Raw genomic sequence first — 11541 nt, forward strand, 5'->3', positions numbered from 1 at the left:
TGCCTCTTGTTTAATTTCCTGGTCTAAGACTTTGAGCTATTAACATAGCCACGGATTATGACAGCACCCTTAGAATAATTCACATGCAAACTAATAAAATTGCCCTTACCACATACTGTGCCAGGCGATGACTAGAATGCACTGCTATTTCTCATAATCTCAGTCAACATTTTAACTTTTAAGAAACTTTTTGTGGAGATTCTAATGCACAGAAAAATGCTACAAAAATAACCTAGGCATCAACCCCTATATCACTAGGTGGGTTGCAAACTGGCTCACAGAACCCGCAGTGTGAAAGTAGCGGACTCCAAATCAGACTGCAGACCAGTCACGAGTGGAGTCCCACAGGGTTCGGTCCTGGGTCTCTCCTGTTTGCTATCTACTTCGCTGAAATCCAGACCAACACGAAGGGACTTTGACTGACAAAGATCGCAGACAAGTTGCAAGTTGAGAGCTCCAGGCCAACACAAAGGGACTCTGGCTGATAAAGATCAGACTATTGCAAGTTGGGAGCTATTGTTATCTCCCCAAGTGATGACATTCTACAGAAAGGCCTCACTGAGACCAAAGACTGGTGTCAAAACCATGGCCTTAAGCTCAATGCCAAAAAGTCTTTATCCCCCTTGGAAAAAACCCGGTTCCCTTGAATTACCACATTGATGGTATGAACACACACGAGGTCTGGGAACACAGGTTGACAGCAACCTCTCTTTTGACCACCACATTGCCACTGTGGTCAAAGTCCTATGTGGCACATCTCATTACTAAGGGTTTTGTATCACAATGCCCCATTTGGCATGTACCTCACTAGACACCTGCAACAACTGGAGATGCCACAAAAAGTACCTCACAACAAAGAGGATCCTAGGCCTTAAACACATCCTATATGGACAGACTAAAAAAACTCCAAACTATTCTCTGTCTCATATCGCCTACTTAGAGGCGATCTCTGATTAACTTGTAAAGCCATGTCTGACCCAGCTCTGTTAGAAATGCTACATCTAAAGAAATCCCAATCCCTCCGCACTACACGCTCTAGAGACTTCAGCCTCATTACCACAATCAAGAGAACATGCTGGGAGGGACAGACTCGTAACCCAGAGACTGCCCATGCTCTGGAATAAACTTTTCCCATACATGTCAAGCAGAGCACCTCACTGGCCCTCTTCAGCATAAATCTGAGTGGATGGGAAACAGAACATTCACCCCAGGGATCACTCCAGTGGCTCTACTCAACAGAGGCACTAGGAACTAAGGTCTGGTGGCATGATGCCAGGGTAATCCTATGGGCTAGGCTTGTAAAGGCTCCAAGGCCATTAGCCTAGTACACACCTATGAACTCAAGCAACCAGAAAAAAAAAAATAAAAGAAATACAGTACAATTTTCATGTATTACATACTGCCCCCCTCCCCACGCATAAACATACCTTACGTTTTTAGAGTTTTAAAAAGGAAGATAGGAATAAATTCTTCCTCTCTCCGACCTAAGAACAAGTCAAACCAAACGGGTAGTATAGGGTACAGTATTAGTCAGTGCTATTTTTAATAGTAACTCAAGCAACCAGAAACTACAGTTGTCTGGCATCTACCAGTCCCCATAGGTGTCAGTTAACAGTTTACTGTACATGACTAACACTTAGGAAAGTGAGGTGTAAAGTGCTCAGAATTTCCTTAGTCCATTACCACAAATAGTGATATGATTAGTGCACTTGAAGCTGTGTTTTCAAGATGTGGAATGCTTGATGTCAGAATGTCAGATGAAGTCCACCATATGTAAGTATGGAATTAGTAGAGCAGTTGTAATTTTGATATAGGATCTGTATTCCAAATTATCCACAGTCCATTGGCCAAGATGAGAGGACAGGTTTGAGCTACGTAAAAGCAATGTAAGAAGCTCTTTGGTGTCTGTTTTGCAGGTGTACATCAACAAATGTTGGATTATAGAAGTATTTCACATTAGGGTATAGGTCTGTCATCTGCTCAATAACAAAATTATTGCACTCCAGGGTTAGTGCTTAACACATACTGTTGTAGCCCTTTTTTTTGTGATCATAGTTGGAAGTGCAGTGAACTCAAGAGTGAGAATTAAAAAGTAAAGGTGGTGGGTGACCTGCCCCCTGCAAAATTTTTTTTTTTTTTTTTTAATGTGTGTCATTTACTGGCAATGCAGTTAATTTGAGAACAAAAATGTTTGTACTTTATTTGTAATTTACAAGCTAGTATTGCCTAGATGCTATAATCTGAGCTCAGATGTGTTGAAGAGGCTAGTGGACAGGGTCCCTATTAAATGAATAAAATCCCAAATGCTCACATGAGCGAAAATGCCACAACTCGAAGTTGACTTTTTCATCGCAGTACAGTGAAGATTAGGATATTTGCCCTTCCTCATTATTAAAAGAATAACTGTCATTGTTTCTTTCTTAGCCTGAAACCTTGATTTTATTTGAAGAGACTGAAACAAAAAGCAGTTAGAAAATACTGGTGTGTGCTGTGGTCAAAGAGCAAGGCGCTTTTCTTTTTTGAAAGAGAACACAGTGAAAGTATAGCAAGGTTCCACAGAAAGGCAGGCTGGAGAAGTAATCTTTAAATTTGAGCAACTTGGATCTCTGTGTGTGGGTTTTTTAGCCCAGCTCCAGCCATCAGGCTTGTACTGACTCATTTGTTCCTCCCTCTGGGGTGACAACCACCCAGTCTGGATGCAGGACACTAGCCTTAAGACCTGTTTCTACTGCTGGGCAAGAGCTTTTCAGCCCATTTGTTCTCCATTGGAGGTGAGTGTTGTAGGGCAGCAGGCCATCATTTTCATGTGAGGGACACCTCCCTCCACATCCAAATACCTGTCCATGGTGGGTATGACTTTCCTGATGCAGGTTATTGCCTGTGAGAGAGATTGCTTGCTCCTGTACAAGTTTTTCTGACTCTAGTCACTAACAGCCTTCTTTGCTGCCAGGATCAGACTGACACTTGTCAGTGACTGTCAGCTGGGTTGACCCCTCCCCCCAGAGTTGGCATGCTGTCAAATTGTGACTACTCCTACTTCTGCGCTGGATCTTTCCTGTGTTGCTACTGTCTCCTTGCACTAAACCCATGGTAGTTTGGAAATTAATCAGATATTGTACTAAAGCAATAATATCCAAATTCATGAGCTACTGTATATAAAAACCCTTCTTCCAAATGTTTAAACCCAGTGAAGTCAACTTCCATTAAGTAATACATTGATCAGTCATTTGGCTAGAACAAACAAAATTCAAAGCCGGTTATATTTCTGCGTGTAAGTTGCTTTTCCAATTCTCATTTTACAGATCTGCTTGAAGATGGCTTTGGAGAACATCCCTTCTATCACTGCCTTGTGGCTGAAGTAGCAAAAGAGCTTCAGACCTCTGAAGGTATGCAAATTAATGATTACATTTGTTTAAGCTGTAAAATGAGATACTTTTAGGTAATACTAGTTAAGATGTATTCAGTTTATTATAGTATTTTTATTATTTAGTAGTAAGAATAATGTGAGTGCTTGGAAACAAGTTATTGTAATGTATGTGTGAATGAATATCTGAAAGGTGTAGGTTGGTTTTATGGAGACTAATTGTCATGAAGACTTCTATGTTATGTCTGACTCAGTGAATTGCTAATTCACATTTAAAATATTGGTGATCTTTTTTTTTTGGGGGGGGGGTGCACAAAGGCCCTTCTCCAGTACATCATTTTTAGTGTATCCCAGCTAAATGTCATTTCACAGCATGGAAAAGAGAATTTTCCTTTCATGATCCCACAGTCAGCTGTAGCATGGCAGTCTTCAAAGTAACCATCTGCATATTTCTGTGTAGTAGTATTTAAAATCCTGGTTTTTCAGTTTCTTTTTCTTGTGCTGTATAACCATTTGCCATTGTTAATTGTGATATAGCACTTTCTTCTAAATCCCAATGTTTAAAATGTAAGCATTTGACATTTTATCATTATATTGTGCTCTAATTTAGAATTTTTTAGTAGTGAGGAAGATGCTGGGATTTTTTGACCTACGTTATAAGGTATTAATGATCTGTATGTACTTGTATGCCATTATGTTAAAATCTGCAATGGTTGTACTTGTTTTGACCCTGACATGCTAATGTGTAATTGTTTCAATAAATTTTTTTTCTTTAATTTGTCCCCAATATTCAGGTTACAGTCTCTAGCTTCGCCATGTACATGGCCCCATACGTGTACATGGATGGGCGGGGAGGTAACTGAAATGTCCGTTACACAATAAAGTAGATGATCATGATACCTGAGGTAAGGTCAACAGGGACATGTGCCATTCCCAGAATTTATCCACACAGACAAAAAAGTAAAGAGAAAAAACACGGCAGATCAGAAACTTCATGCACTCTCTTTCTGCAAGAGTGCTGTGTAGTATCAGTTTAAATTTGAATAGGTGCTCAGCTTAGCTTTGACATTAGATGGAATTGTTTTTTTTATTCTGTTCTTTCTGTAAGTAAATTAGTTATTTTGTTTTGGCTGGGAAGAAGGTACTGCTTACTTCCGCACATTACTTAACTCTTCTGAACTGCCGTGTAAACAACATTACAGACCTCTTATTTCTAATATATAATTTTGGTTTCTTTTAAGCCCTTGGGATATTTTCCCCCTCAGAATATGTTCAGATGTTGCTTATGAATAGCAAAGATGGATTTAGAAGTTTTAATTTTTTTAGTTTAGCATGTTGCCAATGCTGGAGAATGAGCAGCATTGTGAAATCTTTGAGTGTTGTCTGCATACTGTATGTTTGAAGGGTCACACAGCCAAGTACCATGCCAGATAATGAAATAATTTTTGTGCAGTCTTTTATAGATAATGCATATAGTTAAGCTACAAGAATTGCGAGCATGTTATTCTAGTTTGTACTTAATTTACATCTGGCCTTGTGGTGCATTGATTCCTGGTTGCTCTCCTGCCATTAGTCTGGATTTGGGATGGGGCTGTTACTAGGAAGGAAAATTCAATTTAAGTTGAAATCTAGGAGTTATCAGTTGCTCAGGGATGGTGAGTTTAGCCAGTATAACAGGATTGTTTGAGTAGTAATTTTTGCAATTTTATTTCTACTTTTTATAATTATATACACTGATTTGAGCTAATTTTCCAGAAAATAGTGTCTATGAATAAAAAAACCCCTAAAAATCACATACAGAAAGAGAATTTAATTATGGTTGCTTACACATTTTCTACAGCTGATGTCTTAACATATAAAAGTGTTCTGTTAAATAAATCCTTACTGCAGTACATTTTTTTCAGGAGCTACTGTTGTAGGCTTTGCAATGTATTACTTTACTTATGACCCTTGGATTGGAAAATTGCTGTACCTTGAGGATTTCTTTGTGATGCAAGAATTCAGAGGTATAGTTGAATTTGCATATGAATTATGTATATATTTCTGTTCTGTACTTGTATAAAGAATTTTTTGTCTCATTGTTGGTTTTTCTCATTTAAGGGTACGGAATGGGCTCAGAAATCCTGAAGAGACTGAGTCAGGTAGGTTACCTGTGTATTTTAAAATCTAGTGCCGTAAGTTGCCTACACAGTTCACCTGGTGGTATGTTTACTTTTAGTGAGGAGTTGTTAAATTGTAATTCTACATTTGGTTAAGTTGTAATTGGTGCTTGGTCTTGCCTCAGATGGGAGTAAAATGTAGATGGATTTTCCAAAATGGAAAATGTCAATTGATACTGCTGGTGTGGATTCCCCTTGCCATTTACTTTGTGGTTTTAGTGTCTTCTTACTGATGTACTGTGGGTAGAGGCAAGGGTGAGGACGTGCAACTTTCAGCATGTATGTATATAATTGGATGGGAGACCACAGATTCGTCCCTGAGTGGCATCCATGTCCCTCATGAACAGGGGTAGCCAGTGTTTGACAGACCACTCTGTTCATAAATTTGTTCTGTGAACTAACAAAAAAAAAAGAACAAATGGGGATATCTGGATTAACATGGCTAGGCTTGTAAAGGCTTTATGGCTGCTAGCCTAGTAACCTGCTATGAACTTATGAACCCTTTCTCCATGGCATTACAACGTTAGAGATAGTATATTTAGAGCTGATATATGGGAATGCAAAATCCACGTATGGGGGAGGGGGGGTGCTGGGAGATGCAGTCATCTCCCCGCCCTGGAAAAAGAAATTTAAACTAGCTGTCATAAGTGCCTAGCTGTGGAAAAATGGTCCCTCAGATAATGGTAGTTGAGGTACTCTATTGAGTAAACTCAGAATCTGCTTGTTAGAAAATTAGATTCTTTCTTAGTAATGCCTGAAATCCTGCAGGCATGCATTCATGTACATAGATCAGTTTTAATTCCACAATGATAACAGCTTAATGCTTCCATTGTGGTAATAGCTGAAAAATTGCCTTTTCAGCTATTGTTGTAGAACTGTCACTTTTGTATAATTAAAATCACTTTTAAGCTGCAAACACAGATCTTGACAGAAGATTCATATCACTTGGCTTACTTGTGTATGCCCACTCATCTATCTTGTGGCTAGGCTACAGATTCTGCTTAACTAGGAATTTGTTTTGTTCTTCCAGCCAATGTGACAGTTATGGTACAGCTGCCCCATTAATCACTGAATTCTTTCAGTTTTGGAAAATCCTTTATCAGCGTTTTCATGATAGGATACTTCCTTTGATTCCCTTCATAATTCCACAGGTAGTGTTTGCTTGTTCTCAGCATGTACCTACTTGAATTTTGTAGATACCCTTGAAATCCTTATTTTTTTGTTGTATCCCCCTCTTCCTTTATGTGGTTTCTATTGAAGACAAGAGTACACCAGAAGGGGTCAACCTAGCTGCTTATACTGAGGGATAGTAAGGTGTTTGTTATGGGGATTGTGAAGATTGGGTGAATATAGATGAAGGCTGCCAGCCTAGCCAGATAGAATTCTGTCATCTGTAAATATTGATGTAAACCGCAGGCTTGTTGTCTTAATTGGTAAAAATTGTGTTACATGTGGAATTGGAAAAAATGTGACAGTGCACTCTACTGACAAAATAAAGCATGTTGTGACCCTTTGATGTTAAAACTTGGAGTCAGTAAGTCTAGAGTGAGGCAATCCTGCCTGTTTTAAGGTCAGAATTAATGGCCAGAATTTGCATGCATAAATGTCCTTTGTGGCTTTGGTTTCTGCCTAGAGGTGAAGAATGTCAATGTAGAAGTGTGAAGAATGATGTAATGTGAACCAGGAATGTGATTTTAAAAACAGAATCTGTGAACCAGGAATGTGATTTTAAAAACAGAATCTGAGAGCATTAAGCATTTTGTCTTGACCATCCAACCCATCAGTGCTGTCTTGCTCTAAGTTTCTTAGACTTGTGCTTTCTCCAAGTGTTTTTCTGCGACATCAGAACTGAGTTATTTTAAGCTTTCTCTGAACTCTTAGCACTGTGTAGTAAAAAGTATTCTTTGTGTTTTGACTATTTGTTGTTAAATATTTTTAAACCCTTTCAACTGTGGCTGTTTTGTAGAGAGAATTTAAGCTCTTTAGAGTACTTGCATGCCTTTGGTAAAATTGTACAAAGCCACTCCAATAGCTTTTAGCCCTGGGCTATACTACCAATTGGATAGTAATATTTCACAGTAATAATTGGACACCCTTTTAAGGGCCTTGTAGCTGATAAATGTTGGTGGGTGGTGGCAGCTGGTACTACCGTATAGTCTGGAGAATTGGCACAGCTGGAGAACTGTGCCAGCCTTCCCCAGGAGTGTCTGTGGTTGTATAAACTCTTATCAGAGTGGGTGTCAGCTATTCGGGCAGGGACACGAAGCACTGGTTGGACAGAGGGTGCTGGAGGTTTTAGCTTGCCCACTAGGCTGAGATCTGGACCCTATAGCTGTGCTAGTAGGGAGTCATCTTGGGGACCTGGAGAGCAAGGGAGTGACCATCACTGGACTGACTAATCTCTGTGTGCTCTTAAAGGAAATTGCACTTTAATGTGTGTATTTGTTATCCTTTACTCCTATAATGACTCCCCTCACTGGTGTTAGTGGTGAGGATTGAGGCTGCTTGATTGCTGGACCAGGGCACTGGTGTCACAGGGATCACTGTTGCAGTATGAATCCCTATGATATTTGGCCAAAGCCAGATATCTACCCATCTCTTCTGACTTCCAAACCTTTAGTAGATGTTCCTGTTGAGCTGGGTTCCTTCTCCACCCCAGGCACTAGTCTAATGTATGCCTTAAAATGAGCAGCTTGTTCATCTTTCTTTTGCCAAAAGTAGCAGTTCATCAGTCTGTTCATTGCTCTTGTTAAGCTGAGTTCCAGAGACCAAGTACCCAGTTTGAGGACATTTTTGTTCTTTGGTAATTGTATAGTATATTTACTCCCTTTTTGGATTATTGATATTTTGAATTAGGTTTGTGGCTTTCCAGGAAAGGCTGACTTATAAGTGGGGTTGTGCCACCTTCTGTTGCAGAGTTTCAAAGACATGTAGGCCAGTATGCTCACTGATTGTACAGTGCTGGTTTTCGCATATTCAGTGATCATGGTGTACACTTCAACCCTTACTGGAGGCTGGCTATTCCCACCACCATCAGCAGGAGTTCAAAGGTCATTGGATCTTGCTGTGCTCTGCTTGTCACACCTGGGCTTCACTACCGAGTCTCCATAGTCGAGCTTAGTTTCGGAGAAGTCAGGGATTTTCTTTGGAGCTTTGTTGGACAAAGAACAGCTTTACCTTCACCTGTCAGACGGAACTCCCATTTTGTGGCTGTGCCACATAAGCTGCAGATGTCACCAATTTTTGGGCCCTGCACAACAAGACTGACTTCATCCTGATGGGCTTCTTAGCTATATGGCATACGCAGAAAATTCAGTGGTATCTCAAGAATCTTTGGCAGTAATAGTCATGCTTGACATCAGTTGATTCCTCTTTGATGTAGGAAGCGGAGAACACGGATGTTTGTATGGTGTACTGTCGCAGGAGTTTAGTTATTGTCTTAGCTTTTGCCAGAAGGGAAAGCACATTTAAAGCAGCTGAATATCCAGAGAACTCTTAGCCTGAAGAAGATGATGGCCTTAATATTGTTCCTAAGAGCAATTAATGTTAGTTTTGATCTCAAGCACTTTGAAGAGTTGCTACAAACAGCACTGTCATTTTAATATGTAAGCAAACAAAGGGATCCTGTCATTTAACAGTAGTGCAGACTGTGGTCATTTTGGCATGAGAACAGGCTTTCCAGTGGGGATTGCATCTCCAGGCATCTAACATGCCATATTCCACAACACAATGACAGTCAAATTTAAGTAGGCCCAAACACAACTATGAATAGAAGCTGAACACAGTGTTCCTTTCACTCAGTCAGAACCTCTTTGTGTCAGACAAGAATTTTGCCAAAGGTGTTTCTGAAAGTTAGGACTAAACCAAACTATTTCTGGTATTCTATGGACCAACTTTGGCAGCAGATAGTTTACCCACAAATTAAGACAATGAAGCTGGCTTTTGTAACTGCAGATGCTTCTTCCTGTGAACAGTTGATCCTGTGTGACTACTTTACAAAAATAAACCTACTAGGAGCAGAGGATATAAACATAGTTCCTGTAGTAGAAATGGTCTTTCTGTAGCTGAACAACATTGACTAGGTGAGTCAACTCGCGGGTAGTTCAAATGCTTAGAGCAGAGGGAAAGATTGTTGGGATGGTGCTACATCAGGTTCTTGCCGACAAAGCCAAATTTTTCATCTGCAAAGTTTTTTTTTGTTTTTGGTTTCACTTTTGTGTATACAGTACACTACTGTAGTGTATAAAGTGGCAAATTGCTGCATATGCATGGTTTACTTTTTTTTTTTCCTACAACTGAGCAATAAGGACAAAAAGGGAAAATGATGAGTAAGGTGAGACGTTAGGGCATTGTTCTCCTTTAAATGGTGAAGTATTACAGGTCTTTTTAGTGCTGCTGCTGAATTTTCCCCTATGTAACGATTTTGCAGAGTATTTTTTTACTAAGACACTTTTTTTTTTTTTTTTTTTCCCTTCAAATTTCATAATGAGCAGATTTTTTTTGCGGAGTATAACTATTTCCTAGTTCTTCAGTACGTAGTTTTGATGAATACCTGTCTTTTGTGCAGTTAATGCATTTAGTTACTCTTAAACAAATAAAAAGCCTGAATTTTTGGGGACAAGATCACTATGACCACGTTTTTTTAATCTCTCTAAAGCAATATTGTCAGAAGTACACTTTTATTTTTTTGCTGTAGTATTGTTATGTAAATTTTATATCATGTTTTCTAGGTTGCTGTCAGAAGCCGTTGTAACAGCATGCACTTTCTTGTGGCTGAATGGAATAAGCCCTCAATAGAGTTTTACACAAAACGTGGTGCTTCTGACCTCTCCACTGAGGAGGGCTGGCGGCTGTTCAAAATTGACAAGAACTACTTGGTTAAGATGGCCTCTGAGGAGTAAAGATCTGTCACAAGAGCAAAAAAATTCCATACACATTTGTATTGGAGTTCAGTTTCTGTGATTTCTTTTAATTTGAAAGAATTTTATATTCTGCTTACTGACTGATCAGAGCATAGTGTTTCTTTGATTACTGTAATAACCTCTACACAAGCTGAAGTAAATAAAACCTTCCTTACCAGTGGTACTACGATATAATTGTTAAACCAAGATGCTTCACAGGAGCTCATACAAGGGTAATGCATGTGGGTTAAAGTGTACATTATTTAAATAGATCATATTGCAAAGTTGTGATTTTTTTTCATTTGTTATATGAATATAACTTTGTTCTAGTGAGGACTTTGTTTACAATGTGTACAGTGTACACACTGGTTTGTGGGTGTTTTTGTTATATGCTTAATTCAATAAATATATTTCTGTGTTTAATCTGAGTTTAGTGTATATTTCTACTGTATTATATATAGATTTCATTCAGTGTTTTTATTTTATTTAAAATGTTATATTTACCAGAATGCTGGTGCAGTTTTCCAGAGAGCACATCTGTTTTCAAGTTGAAGTGACTAATTGAAGTATGTCCTTTTTTAAAGAAATGTGTATTCTACTTCTGTAGCAGTAAACTTTTTTTTTTCCATTCAGATAACAGCCTTCCAGTTATTTCCAGTCACAGTACTTTTTTCATAGTTTAGTACTAGGCTATCTGCCCTGGGGCATTTGTAAGCCCAGCCATAGTGACGTGGCTTTCGACACCCCATGAAATGGTACAAAAATGCACAGAATAGATTTAGAATACTGTGCCTCTGTCTAGTAGTGACACAGTGGAGGCCCTCTTATATAATAGAATTAGTTTACTGTGCCCCTGTCTAGTAGTGACACAGATGTGACCCCTGGGGTAAACTTACGATCTCCCATCCACTCATCAAGATTTCTCTTGAAGAGTCAGTGAGGGGCTCTGCCTAACATGAACTGGGATCTTGTTCCAGAGCATGGGAAGCCTCTGGGTTATGAATCTATTCCTCCAGCATGTCCTAGTCATACTTGTGCCGAGGTTTAAGTCTTTAGCTCTCGTGGTTCTGATGGATTTGGATTTTTTGAGGTGGAGCATGTCCATCAGTTCCTGATT

The 11541-nt window shown here is 39.2% G+C and overlaps 1 protein-coding gene across 1 annotated transcript in view; it reads left to right on the forward strand.

Moving 5' to 3' along the window:
* SAT1 (spermidine/spermine N1-acetyltransferase 1) overlaps nt 1-10847 on the forward strand; it is a 19954-nt gene extending 9107 nt beyond the window's left edge. Inside the window, exons 3-6 of the mRNA XM_044072292.1 lie at nt 3303-3386; nt 5269-5370; nt 5465-5505; nt 10254-10847. Of these exons, the coding sequence (XP_043928227.1) occupies nt 3303-3386; nt 5269-5370; nt 5465-5505; nt 10254-10424 (398 nt within the window). The 3' untranslated portion in view covers nt 10425-10847. The remainder of the gene's footprint in view (nt 1-3302; nt 3387-5268; nt 5371-5464; nt 5506-10253) is intronic.
* Nucleotides 10848-11541: the final 694 nt, after the last annotated feature.

Source organism: Protopterus annectens, chromosome 5.part0, assembly GCF_019279795.1.
Source record: "Protopterus annectens isolate FY-2018-M chromosome 5.part0, PAN1.0, whole genome shotgun sequence".
Lineage (NCBI taxonomy): Eukaryota > Metazoa > Chordata > Ceratodontiformes > Protopteridae > Protopterus > Protopterus annectens.